This window comes from Polypterus senegalus, chromosome 1 (assembly GCF_016835505.1).
Source record: "Polypterus senegalus isolate Bchr_013 chromosome 1, ASM1683550v1, whole genome shotgun sequence".
NCBI classification, from domain to species: Eukaryota; Metazoa; Chordata; class Cladistia; order Polypteriformes; family Polypteridae; genus Polypterus; species Polypterus senegalus.
The window spans coordinates 330,240,183-330,254,731 of NC_053154.1; the positions used below are offsets into that span (position 1 = coordinate 330,240,183).

At 44.0% G+C, this 14,549-nt stretch overlaps 1 protein-coding gene across 1 annotated transcript in view; it reads left to right on the plus strand.

The window, feature by feature from the left end:
- The window catches only part of LOC120517732, a 154,726-nt gene that overhangs the window by 68,665 nt on the left and 71,512 nt on the right, over positions 1 to 14,549 (plus strand). The window contains exons 41-45 of the mRNA XM_039740230.1: positions 509 to 628; positions 1,518 to 1,649; positions 5,870 to 5,977; positions 7,925 to 8,059; positions 8,528 to 8,647. Coding sequence (XP_039596164.1) covers positions 509 to 628; positions 1,518 to 1,649; positions 5,870 to 5,977; positions 7,925 to 8,059; positions 8,528 to 8,647 — 615 coding nt within the window. The remainder of the gene's footprint in view (positions 1 to 508; positions 629 to 1,517; positions 1,650 to 5,869; positions 5,978 to 7,924; positions 8,060 to 8,527; positions 8,648 to 14,549) is intronic.

Here is a 14,549-nt window from a genome sequence, read left to right on the forward strand (position 1 = left end):
TTGACCGCTCCTCCCAGTACGCTTGTGAGGCTACAGCATGAGGCCTTCTACTGGCCCAAGGAGTCTCAAAAGCACTAGGTACATTTCTCCTATTGGACACGGTGACCCTCTGCTGCGATGGCAGCAACAAGGGCATCGCTGTGCTGTTTAGCTTGACAGGGCCTTCAGTCTTCCCTTTTCACATCATCTTCAGATGTTGGCTTTTCCTTCTCTACTCTTTGAAATGATTTCACAACAGCCCCATAGACTGGGAGAGGTCCTGATGACGATAAGGAGGTCACAACTTTGTGCTCTTAGTGAAAGCTGTCTAACAAGAAAGACTCTGAAGTGGAGTTTGAGTTCAGTGAAACCAAAGCACAATCCAAGCTGAATCTGACCATCTTCTGATAGATATGGAGCCTTGTGATCGAAGCCGAAGGAGACGCCGCTCTCATTTCCAATGGCAAACTGACCGACCCCGACTTACGCTTTCAGATGGCTGACTCGATTTTCTGCTTTTTGCTTTCAGATTCACCAGTGACCTGCTATGGCTGCTCCTCTTCGGTCTCCTGGGATGCCTGTGCAAACACCACAATGGTATGTCCGGCTTCGACCCCCATGTGTGTGACGACGCTGACGTACTCCTCCGGTGAGTTGACTTATTGTGCCCCTCTGCCTTGGCACCTGATTTTGGGCCTCTGCTTTCTCCTGTTTCATCGTCTCAGGTCGGAATTCACAGCCTGCTGTCCACATGAAGGCAGTCGTCCAGCATTACACGAACACGTTTATCATTTTTAGTGAGAGGTTTTTATGTTACATTCAGTGATGCGTAGGTGAGGCTGGGGGGGTTCATGACTGAGGCCCCCTCACGTCTGTTTTATGACAGTTCTAACTGATTAGTCAGGTGGGATTACGATTCATGCACTTTGTCATCCCACTGAAATGAATTCCTGGCTATGGCTGGCATCCAGTGGTGTCACGTCTCAGTCAAGAGCACGAATGCTACCTGCAGTTCTCTGCCCGCTCAGTGTCTGAGTGCGCTTTGCCCATTCTCACCGAGTCCTCTTCTTGTGTGCCTGGCTGATTGGACTTATGGGATGGCGTGTATGAATGCCGTTTCATGCCTTGGACCCACTGCTGCTCACAAATTGAAAGCAGACATGGTGAGTCCCTGTGACCGACAGTGGATGAGGGCCATAAGTGGTTTGTCATTTTTTAAATTCACTGTTAGGCCAAATGTTAATCAGCTAGCAGGGCACCTGAGGTGGCACCTTAATATGGCATTTGAATTTTGTGACACTGGTGTCAGACGCAGGATGAAGGTGGCAGCTTTAATCAGTGGAGAGTGTGACACACTTGGATATCGGCATGTTTTATTGAGCACTGTGGCGACCTGGCTGTCCTGAGGTCATCCCACTTATTAACTCTGTTAGGTGGGCTCAGATCAGGAGCTGAAGGCCATTTTCAGTGGGGACTCTTTATAACACAAAGTTAAGCTGATTCATTTGTTCTGTTTTGTCTGATGCACTTTTCCACAGGCGCCTTCTTCTATCAGCGGACTTGTGCAGCTCCGGAAAGCTGCAATGTGAATGCATCTGTGAGCTACGGATATGGAAATCAAGTGTGGCTATCAGAGTGCTGTGCGACGGATCTTTGTAACGCTAACAACGGTGAGGCCTTTAAAAAGATCGATTCTCTCCTAAAATTGCAGAGCACAGGCTGATCACTGCCAATCAGGGACCTCAAGCTGGACCTTTGCCAGCCTTGTGCTCCTTGTCTTTTGCCCCTCGTAGTACCACAGGGGCCAAATGTGGTGGTGGGGTTCCACAGCAGAGAGAACTCCCTGACAGAGTCCTCAGAATCGGCGCCCCTTATGTCCGGTGCCAGCCACACAGAAGGGCCTGCAAGTAATGAGAAGAGGCAACGAAAAACGGGAGTAGTGTCTCTTACAGCTTTATGTCTCATGAGAGGCTGGAGGGACAGCAATCTTTGTGAGTTTGTTTCCAGTTGTAACTTTTAGCAGAGTTGACATTTCTGGTGGGCCACGTCTGCTCGATGTGAAGAAGGGAACTGCTGGTCTCAGTTAGCACAACTGTAAGTAGAACTTGTGTTAGGGTGCCATGGCAGTCTGATGAAGAAGTAGGTAGGTAGTGCAACAAAATAAATACATCCCTTGACATCGGCTTTGTGTCAACCACTTTTAAAATCGCTTCTGTAAGTCCAGTGGTCTGAATGGTTTTTGACTCACCTCTCGCTTACCTTTCCTGTCAAAAGTTCTTGAGCATGTTGTAGCCTTCCAACTCACCGATTACTTAACTTCTAATAATTTGATGGAAGCCTTTCAGTTTGGCAGCAGGGTGCAGCACAGCTGTGAGTCTGCCCTGCTAAGGTTAACCGACGATGTGCTTATGGCGGCAGACTCTGGACAAGCCAGCCTGTTCATTCTGTCAGACCTCAGGGCAGCATTTGACACTCGGGACCAGAATGAAGACCATGCTGGGTGTCTCTGGCACTGCCCTCCAGTGGTTCAAGTCCCAGAGTATGTTAGTCTTGGCCTCAGCAGATTCAGCTCAGTGCCAGTCACACAAGGAGTTCCTCAGGGCTCTGCCCTCTGCTCTTCTGTATCACTATGTGTCCATTTGGCCATAACCCCTAATTTCTGAGTTAATGCAACTTAAGAATGTCACTAAGCCGGCTGCAGATGTTGGCACAATGTCATTTTGGTGACTCATGTTACTCCTCCAGGGCTTTCTCCTACTCTGACCGCTGGCCATAGTGTGTGCTGGCTGGTGAGGCTGCGGTGCCTTATGCTAGTAAGCAGTGTTTTAATATCCATCCATTATCTGACCCGCTGCATCCTAACTAAAGGGTCACGGGGGTCTGCTGGAGCCAATCCCAGCCAACACAGGGCGCAAGGCAGGAAACAAACACTGGGCAGGGCACCAGCCCACCGCAGGGCACACACACACACACACACACACACACCAAGCACACTCTAGGGACAATTTAGAGTCACCAATGCACCTCACCTGCATGTCTTTGGACTGTGGAAGAAAACTGGAGCACCAGGAGGAAACCCACGCAGACAACATGCAAACCTGGGTCTCCTAACTGTGAGGCAGCAGCACTACCCACTACCCATTACGACAGACATAGAAATGAAACTTTTTCCGTGTATATACTGCATTTCTACAAGCATACCATGGACATGAAATACTGAATGCCTGTTAGAGCGCCATCTCCGATCATTCACTGGGTAAGCAACATGCAAAACGCAGGGAGCTCCCAGTGAGCCTAAACTGGGAGGAAGACATTTAACAACACCAGTGAGGATGAAGAGATTGTGCCAACTTAATGATGCACTTGTAACATCCAGCAATCAAACCACATCTGAAGTCCACAGACACACGGGGAGAACATGCCAACTCCAGGGCTGGTCCTGCCCGTTGTGGCAGATGGACATCTTTTTTTCCCTCAGCGCTCTGTCCTCGGCTGTCTGCTCTTCTGTATCGACATGCGTCCATTTGGCCATATCGTTCAGAGCTACGGACTACTGGGTTATCACTCTTATGTAGACGACGCTCAACTCTGTTTTAACGTTTAAAGTGAAAATCCATCAAGCCTGTCTCAGCTCACAACCTGACTCGGTGAAATTAAAACCCAGATGGAGCAGAACTCTTTAAAATGAAACTGCAGTGGCACTGAACTCCTGCACGCTGGCACTAAAACACAACTTAAGAAAATGAACTCCTCCTCAGTCACTCTTGATGGTGATCTCATCAGACCTTCTTCTGATTCAAGGAATCTTGGGGTCATTTTTGATTCCTCTCTCTCTTATTCCACCCACATAAATCACATTAAGAAACTTTCACCTCCATCACATATCCCACGTTCACTCCTTCTTCTCCTTTTCTAATGCTGAGGATCTTGTCCTGCTTTGATCACATCCTGCATCGACTACTGTAACTCCCTACTGGTCCGGCCGATTCAAAACTCTGCGGCGAGAGTCCTGACACGGACCAGCAACAGCGAGCACATCACACCCATCCTGCTCCACCTTCACTGGCTCCCTGTGCCTGACAGGATTGAATATAAATTCACCTACAAAGCTTTAAATGGCCGCACACCAAACTACATGAGTGACCTTCTCCATCGCTCTGCTCCTGTTCGTCCTCTGAGCTCCTCCGATTCTGGCCGTGTTGTTGTGTCCCTCACTAACTGGGTGACAGCAGCTGTATAGCGCCCAGACTTTGCAGTGACCTCCCAAAACTAATTACATCAGCGGACTCCATTCATTCTTTTAAAAAACAGCTGAAAACTCAGGAAGGCTTTTAACTTCATCTGACCTTCTGCCCTTCTTTCAGATGACCTCCATGTCCTGCTGCTCAACAGTAGTTTGTGTGTGTGTGTGTTATGTCACACATGGTGTCATTTGCTAAGGGTTTCTTTTAGGATTGAATTTAGCATTTTATTTAGTAGTTTATTATCTTTTATTCTAGTTATTACTTTATATATAATTTATTTATCGGTTCTAGTGTTCCATGCAGAGAATATTTGTATCCAACGTTACTTATGTCCTGCTGTTCTTTCTGAGACTCTGTGAAGTTCCTTGAGGACAGGAAAGGCGCTATATACCTAAAATGTACTATTATTTTTATTAGTATTATTATTATTAGTGCATCAACTTAGGATAAGTGAATGGTAGAGATGAAGAACAGCTAAATGGAGTGGCGTAATTATTGAACAAAAGAGAAATGTACAAAGGGGAAACAGCTGTATTGTTGTAGAAGTCGTGTTGTGTCGCCAAAATCTGCACTTCATTCAACCACTTCATGGTTACCAGCACATCTACACTGCATGGCACCAAATAAAGAGGTTCAGTAATCCATTTCTGGGACCCTGAATCATGAATTGGCGTTACCTTCATCATCAAGCCCCCCATCTAAATGGTCACCTTTAGTGTTTTCTTCCCCAAAGTGGTCTTAACTTCTGCTGATGAACCACCGCATTTCGTAACCTGCTTTCATTTCTGCCATTTCTCCGTGCAGAAGTAAGTCAGTACTCAAATGTGCCACTTGGTGCCACGGCCCACCTGCCAAGTTGTTCTGCCTGCCTACGTCATCCCTGATGGAGGATCACAGGAATCGCCGGGTAGAGGGGTCCTGTCATCGGATTGGCTGGGCCAGCACTGACTCAGCTGTGGATTGGCCAATAGGGGGAGGCAGCTTGATGCCAAGGTCTCCAGGACTCTCTGAATAAATCCAAATCCTATTATGGGATATTATCTACTGTTAAATTCTGCTCTGTACTTGTAAAATTTTTATTTTACTATTATATTGTATTGACGATGACTTGTGTTCTGTTCTGTTCTGTGTATTGTGTTGTATTGACCCCCTTAATTTGACACCCGCTGCATGCCCACCCTACCTGTAAAGGGGTCTCTCTTTGAACTGACTGCCTTTCCCAAGGTTTCTTCTTTTTTTCCCTACAAGGGTCTTTTCTTGTCTTCTTATAGAGTCAAGGCTGGGGGGCTGTCAAGAGGCTGGGCCTGGTAAAGCCCACTGTGGCACTTCTTGTGTGATTTTGGGCTACACAACAATAGATTGTATTGTATTGTATAGTATAGTATTGTATTGTTTTGTACTCTATTCCTGTTTTAACCCAATTCACACCAGGGCTTCCTTTTCATGATGTGAACAGGTCATGTGATTCTGGATTGACTGCCCCCTGGCAGTGCCTGACGTGCCCACTAGGTGGAGGTAGTGACGCTTCACAAGTGCAGGGCTGGCCTGTTCTGCTGGAGGCTCCAGGGTCTCGTTCTCATTCCTACCGCATTTATTCTTATTTTTTAACGTATTCACTTATTTGTTCTTGCTTTCTGTAATTGCAGTTAATGTTTCCACCGATCCAAATGGCTTGGTGTGCTGCACCGGAAGTGACGCCAGCTGCCAGAACACGGTGAACTGCACCGGACCCCAAGACTCCTGCTTCAGCTCGGGTACGCCAAACTCTTGATCAACTTAAAACGCTTCAACCAGCCGCTTGTTTCTCATTGGCCACTGTTATTGTCAGTTTTTGTATGGTTGCCATAGTCATGAACAGATGTGCGATAATTTGATTGTTGTGGCCACTTTTGTAGCGGGTTCAAGAAAGGATTTGTATTTATTGTAAATTTTGTCAGCGTGTTTTCTGTTTTACGCAGGTCACTGTGCTAGTTTGCTTACTGGGGCCCAAAGCGTCACATGACCCGAAGTGACGTAGTGTTTGACATCATTGGGGCATAAAATGACACATTCAGGCATTGTGATGCCCCAGGTGCCTGCAGCCTTGGCATCTTCCTGATCTTAGGACGTCAAAAGACAGGAACCGAGGATGGACTGGTGCAAATTACTGAGTGCAGTTTAATTCCAATCAAAAGTGCAACAAGTCACCCGTTCCTCTCGCTCCACACGGGGCTTCCCTGACCGCCTTTCCTCTGCACGTGGCTCATCCTTCTCTTTATCTTCTCTGCGATTTTCCTCCACTCTTCCTCCACTCTGTCTCAGTCTCAGACCCGTTTTCTGCCCGCTGAGCCAAGATGAGGGACAGCAGCTTGTTGTGCACGTTTAGCGCAGTCCCTCATTACGTTCACTGAGGCTGCACGACTTACCTACACTCACGAGGTCCGAGCTGCCTGACTGATTTTATTAAAACCCAGGACCGCCACAGACCCCTAATGCATTGCACCACAGGCATCCGTCAGTGGACTGAAGAACAACCTAAAGAGTGTGTTAAGTGGCAGACGTTGAGTTCAGAAAGGCTCTTTAGAGGTTTGGTTGTCTTTCGGTTTTGACTGCTAGTTTTGCGTCTTGCCTTGAATTTGGACATTTTCTGTTTTTTTGTTCTCTTGTTCCTTCCTTCATCTCCTGGGCTCTTTAAGTCTTCATTATAACGCTCGGCCCCCAGTATTCCAGTAAAAGTGCGATATTCACAACTGAAGGTTAATCCATCAGAAAAAGTCGAGAAAAAGAAGGAAAAGTCCTGAAGCTGCTCTTTGTGTGCACAGCTTCGATTATTTTTTAACAGGCTGTGTTTGGGATTTCCTCTGATCCAGGACGCCATTGGCTCAGTGATGGTGGACCTTCAGCCCTCTGTATTCTGGGTGGACTCCTAAGTCCATCCTGGCCACTGTTCCCTGCTCATTCAGTATTTGTGAAGATGAGACAAGCTTGTTAGTCGTGTTGGTAATTTTGTTCTCTGGCGCCATATGTGAGCCTCTCTCAGGCGATGCTGCGTTTTGCTTGGATTACTGCTTGAGATTGTTGATGTGACTTTTCTTTTAAGCTTAGAACCTCTTTATTTTAAATTATTAATAGCTACGCACAGACTTCAGGTCCCCCCAAGATCAGGGTTCCAGCCCCAGTAGGTTGACGTGTTGTATTTACTTGACACTCTCAGTCTTCTTCCTGTTATGTAACTGTCTTCAATAGTTTGCTTCATGCTCAGCAGATGTCACTGCTCGACTTTATCTCTCTGTCATGCCACCTTCTGGATCAGCCTACCTGTGCAGCCTGCGTAAGAAAGACGTCAACCCCAAAAACTTTGTGGGGGTTCCCATCATCCGAATATTGTGCCTCACCAGCCTCGATCTCATCATAAGCTTTTGATTACCACCAAGATGACCGCTGTAGCTGCAGTGGTCCACGAGTAACCATGAGGCCTTAGTATTTTATATTGAGATATATGCATATATATATATAGAGAGAGAGATTTTGTTTTCCTAATAACTGACCTAAGGGTCTTGTTGTGAACTCTGTAATGTGTGAAAGGAGACCCCTGTGGTGTTTGTGACAGACCAACAATCAGCTCACCAAAGGAGAATCGTTCACATTTGTGCTCTGTTGACTTTTTGCCACTTTTTAAGGACGACGTCCTCTGAACTCGGTGTTTGTGTCTCCTGTTTTAGATGACCTGTTAGGAGGGACATCATACAGAGGATGTGCTTCACAAAGCATCTGTGACAATCAATATAGCGCCCATCATCTGCCCGTCTCCACATCACAGATCAGCTGCTGTCAGGGCAGCCTGTGCAACAAACCCAGTAAGTGACCAGGGGGGTGTAAAAGAAACTGTCCAAATTGTCGAGAATTTGTATCCATCCATGGCCTGACTGTGTTTAAAGATCCCAACAACCACAAATGCAATGTCAAGGCTGTCACAAAGTTAGATCTGGTTCAGGGCTGATGGGGCAGAAGTCTATCCTGGCACATACTTACAGTATTACTCCCAGTTAGCCTGGCACACTCCTATTTGGGATAAGAGTACCAGAGGCATGTGGATTCCACTCAGACAGGAACTGGTAGGGGATTGGAAGCAGGACCTGGAGTGGTGAGGGTACAGCCAGAATGTTGGCCACAAAATGAACCCCATATGTCCTGTGCTGCCATTTGTCTCACTGAGCCTTCAGTCGAGGAGTCCCTCAAAATGGCAGCCACCTGGTTGTGTTTCAGCCAGTGTGGTCAGCGTTGAGATGTTTTCACGTTCTTTCTGTGTCTTCTTCCATTTTTAGATGTTACACTGACCTGCAACAGCTGCTCATCCAACTCCTGGAGCTCCTGTGTCAGCCGGCCCGTTTCCTGCAGTCCTCAGTACCCCGTGTGTGCCATCTACTTGGAGTCGACTATTTTTAGTGAGTGATCTCCTTGTATTTGTTGCACTTTTATTAATCTTCTTGTTAGTCATCTTGTTTCCTTTGAATTTATTGGATTTACTCAAACTGTCTAACCAAATATGGAAATGACCTCAGTAGTCGCCAATACTGAAATTTGTTGAGTGTGTGTTGATCCTGCCTCTCTCATAGTCGTCACATGTCCACCAGCAGTGAGATGCCAACCCCAATCAGACAGCACCTCCTTAAACAAGCTGAGCTAAAGAGAAAACTTCTTCATCCAGTCGCCCACGAGGCTTCTGACCTTGCAAGTCACCTGCTTGTGATTCGTCTTATGTTCCAGCGCCCCCTAGAGGAGCCCATCAGCACTGTAAGCACCCATAATGTGTCAGCCTCTGACAAACATCAATGCACCTCCTTCTTTATTAAAGAGACCCCCAAACTACAAACAGGCGTTCAAAATCTCTTAAGTCCTTCCTTGGCTCAGGGCAAACTCCGTGCATGGCTGCTAACCCAGAATGCCTGGTGAGTCTGTCTGGTGGTGACAACTGGGATCAACAGACAGGAAATAGCAGTGCTGTGATGGAGGCCTACAAAGCTCATAATAGGCCTTGAATGCTTCAAAAGAGACCTAAGGCCTACACAATCCAAAAAGGCTGAAAACCAAAAAGCTTAAAATAAAAAAAGGTCCTCCAGAACCTCAGGCCGAAACAAACATCAATTAATTTAATGAAATAAAAAACATTCAGGTACATCAAAAACAATCAAACTAAATACAAAACAACAGCATCCAGAGTGTAGAACAAAAACTACAAAAATCCAAATCAAGACTGAGCACAATAAAGGGAAAAAAACAACATCTTTTACTAAAGACGCAGGGAGGTGTTAAGTTAGGCACACCAGCATGGAGTATTTCATGATGGTTACGGGGAAAAGGACGTAGCGAAAAGCCAAACTAGAAGTCAACCAACGCCCCCAACCAAAGCCAAAATGAGACCCAAAATCGTAATCCAAAACTAAACAGAAACTCAAAGCAGAAAACACGAATGAAAAGGACGTTTGAGAGAGGATTTCATTATCCTTGAAGGGCTTAGAAATGCGTCCTTTTAACCCGTCATGTTCTAAAAACGCGGGTCACGATCCTAACAATTGTAGACACCAAACAGCGGTGCATGTAAATAACCAAAATGTCATGAAAACAAAATTCAAGTCGGCTTAATTTTTAAAAAACTGATTGCAGAATCCAATTCCAGGGCTAGTAAAACCCCTAAAAGAGAAAAGTAAGAACATACCGTTGGTGAAAAATAAAGACGCAGGAATTTCCTGACATACAGATTAATACAACAACAACATTTATTTCTATAGCACATTTTCATACAAACAGAAGCTCAAAGTGCTTTACATAATGAAGAATAGAAAAATAAAAGTCGCAGAAATTAAAATTAGACAACATTAGTTAACATCGAATAAGAGTAAGGTGGTCCGATGGCCAGGGGGGACAGAAAAAACAAAAAAAACTCCAGACGGCTGGAGAAAAAAATAAAATCTGTAGGGATTCCAGATCAAGAGACCCCCTGACCAGTCCCCTCTGGACATTCTACCTGATAAATCAAACAGTCCTCTTTGGATTTAGGGTTTTCATGGAAGGACTTGATGATGATGGTCATACAGACTTCTGGCTTTTAATCCATCATTGTTGGAACATCACGGTGCTTTAAGTAGGTAGAGGTGGCACAAGGCAGAAAAGGAAACAGAAGAGAGAGTTGGGGTCAGTACGGATTTTAGAGCCACCATGAATAGTAATGATGAAGAATTGAACATACAGAGTATCAGGATTAAGTGAAAGTGAAGTTATAAGAAGGCCATGTTACAGTAATGTGTTCTCAGCAGTGTTTTAAAGAGCTCTACTGTATCAGCCTGGTGAATTCCTATTGGCAGGCTATTCCATATTTGAGGTGCATAACAGCAGAAGGCCGCCTGCCCGACTCACCACTTCTTTTAAGTTTAGCTTTTGGAATTATAAGGAGACACTCATTTGAAGATCTAAGGTTACGATTTGGAATATAAGGTGTCAGACATTATGATATATAAGATGGAGCGAGAATATTTAAGGCTTTATAAACCATAAGCAGAATTTTAAAGTCAATCCTGAATGGCACAGGTAACCAGTGTAGTGACATCAAAACTGGAGAAATGTGCTCGGATTTTCTTTTCCTAGTTAGGATTCTAGCAGCTGCATTCTGAACTCGTTGCAAGTGATTTATGTCTTTTTTGGGTGGTCCTGAGAGGAGTGCGTTACAGTAATCTAGTCGACTGAAAACAAACGCGTGAACTAATTTCTCAGCATCTTTCAATGATATAAGAGGTCTAACTTTACTTATGTTTCTTAAGTGAAAAAATGCTGTCCTAGTGGTCTGATGAATATGTGATTTAAAATTCAGATTACAGTCAACGGTTACCCCTAAATTTTTTACTTCCGTCTTAACTTTCAATCCTAGTGCATCAAGTTTATTTCTGATAACCTCGCTGAATCCATTATTGCCAATTACTAAAATTTCAGTTTTCTCTTTATTTAGTTTGAGAAAATTACTATTCATCCGTTCAGAAATACCAGTAAGACATTGTGTTAGTGAATCAAGAGAGTCGGGGTCATCAGGTGCTATTGATAAGTACAGCTGTGTGTCATCAGCATAGCTGTGGTAGCTCACGTTGTAACCTGAGATAATCTGACCTAACGGGAGCATGTAGATTGAGAAGAGCAGCAGACCAGGATAGAGCCTTGTGGACCACCATATCGGATATCATGTGTCTTTGAGATTTGATTACCACAACTAACAAAGAATTTTCTCCCTGTCAGGTAAGAGTGCAGTTTCTGTGCTGTGATTTGTTCTAAAACCCGACTGAAATTTATCAAGAATAGCAGGTTTATTGAGGTGGTCATTTAACTGCATAATGTCTGCCTTCTCCAGAACTTTACTTAAGAAAGGCAGGTTAGAGATGGGTCTAAAATTTTCAAGAGCTGAGGGGTCAAGATTATGTTTCTTAAGTAGGGGTTTAACTACAGCAGTCTTAAGACAGTCTGGGAAGACCCCCGTATCTAATGACGAATTTACTATGTCCAGAACATTATCAATTAGCACGCCTGATACTTCTTTGAAAAACCTTGTTGGTATCGGGTCAAGGACGCAGGTGGAGGGTTTTAATTGAGAGATTATTTTTTAAATCAGGTAAATCTATCCTAGTGAAAGAGTTTAATTTGTTTATAACAGGATGTGGGGTTTGGAGGATCCTTAGTGTTGGGGAGATATACTATGTTATTTCTAATATCATTAATTTTTGATTGAAAATACAGCAAGCCTCACAGGTTTCACTGGAAGTACTTAGGGGCATTCCTTTGAGTTACCTGGGTTTACAAGACGATCAATTGTAGAAAATAAGACTCTGGGATTACTAGCATTGTTATTTATAATCTTAGAGAAATAGCAGCGCCTCTCAAGACGGACAGTGTTATTGTATTCTGTTATTTTAACTTTTAATATTTCATAATGGATAGTAAGTTTAGTCTTCCTCCATTGACGCTCAGCTCTACGGCATGTTCTCTTTAAATCAGACACTCTTTGGGTCTTCCATGGTATAACAATGCTAGAAGATTTTTTCACTGTCTTTTCAGGTGCAACTATGTCAACAGCAGCTCTTACTTTAGAATTAAATCTTTCCACCTTACTATTTACATTATCCTCGCTATTATAGTTGGCACTATAAACGGACTGATTGCTTAGAATGTTTGTAAGTTTTAAAGCTGCTGCTGAGTCAAAGAAGCGTTTTTAACAATATGCTTCTCATGAGTAGTTTTTATCATTATTTCTATATTAAAAGTAGAAGAAAATGGTCTGATAGACCAATATCAATGATCTGTTTTATATCAACTTTCAGTCCTTTAGTAATCACTAAGTCTAACGTATGACCTGCTTTATGTGTAGGCTGATTTATGAGTTGTCTCAAATCAAAAGAATCCAGGAGGTTCATAAATTCTTTTACTTTTAGATCACACTGATTATCTATATGAAAATTAAAGTCGCCAACTATTAGGAGTGTGTCATAGTTAGTAATTAAAATTGACATTAAGTCAGAGAATTCCTCAAAAAGACGCGTTATATTTAGGAGGTCTATACACGGATAATACTAGAACTTGAGAATCTCCATGAATAACAATGGCGAGATACTCAAAGGACTTGAACTTACCAAAACTGACATCTTTACATTTTAATCGGCTCGAGTAAATGTTAGCCAATCCGCCCCCCCTTTTTCCCTGGCGGTCTGCACGAGTAAAACTGTAATCCGGAGGCGCAGATTCGATTAAAACTGCCGCATCTGAACTAAGCCATGTTTCACTTAGTGCAATAAGATCTATTTTTTTTATCACTAATAAGATCGTTGATAAAAACGTTTTGTTAGTTAAAGCTCTAACATTTAATAGAGCCATATTTAATGTTTCAGAGGTGCAGAGATGAGTACTATGTGCGTTATTGATATTTGGAATAGGAACTAAATTATTTTATTAGCGCTCTGTGTGTATTTTTGTTTAATCTGTGATCTGTTTTTATAGTTTTAATACATTGTTCCTCTAAAATAGTAATTTTAATTAGATTATTGGAGTTTATGCCATATTTCCTAGATTTTCTACGTGCATTGAGATTGCTTATTACAGTATTAATGTTGTGCACTTTAACGGAAGACTCTATTAAACACTTATCATGTCCTGGCACCACAGTATTATTTCAGAAGTGGTTAAGAGCAGAGATAGATAGTCAAGATAAACGAATTACCTTCCATATGTTTTCGGAGAGGACCCAGGGGCCGAAACTGTTCGGATGCAGGCCATCATGCTTGAAGAGACGCGGCCTTTCCAAAAGAGATTCCAATTGTTGATGAAACCGACATCCTTCTTCTTGCAGAAACCCTGTAGCCAGTTGTTCAATCCTAGCAGACGACTGTAGTACTCGTTGGATCGTCTGACGAGAGGTAGTGGACCCGAAACGAAGATCTTTGCCGATGGGGTCCTCTCTAACAGGAGACACATAAAAAAGGGTCCGGATAACAAAAACAAAGAGCCAGCTATGTTCTAAATTGGGGTCCCAATAGCCACCAGAAGCACCAGAGACCACCTACTTGTGGTCTCAACATTTTAAGAAAGCTGAAAACTTAACGGAAGGTGAATGACACAAATAAAGGAAGATCCTGAACTATCATTAGCAGGATGAACAAAGTGAAAAAAGGATCTGAAACGGTGTCCCAGAAAAACCTAACAATAAGGAAGAAAAGGAGGTCCACAGGCAGGACTTGGCCGGGCAAGTCTGAGTGGCGTCTGCTGCCCCCAAGCCTCCTGTTTCCAGTTTCAGTGCTTTAGTTTCCTGTCATTGAGTTCCTGTCCTGTCAATGTCTAATAACGAGACAAAAACAGATCAAGGTTTGGGGTTTCCAGCCCCGTATACTGTACAAAACAAAAAGAAAATATCCAAGTTAATATTTCAGTCACTATGCTCTGACAACCAGTCATTGCATCTCACAGTCTCAGTTGCAGGGGGGAACTTAAATATTGAGGGACCGGAAATTGAATGGAATGCTGGGAGGGAACCAAAGTGTGTGTGTGGGAGGAGTGACATCATCACGGTGGGACCAGGAAGGAAGGTGTTTTCCAGGCGTCCGGGACTTTATGGTGGCATTGTATCTGTCTTTCTGTGGGAACAAAAGAAAGAAATCTTAGTGCCTCGCCTTGATCCCCTGGCCCGATGTGATACGCGGCTCGTTGGGTCTTTCCGCGGCTCCCTATGCGCGCGTGCGTGACAGGAAAAGAGACCAGAGTGAACTCCCAACCCAACAGGTACTACCTCAGGTGTGTCACCACCCACTTGATCGCCAAGGC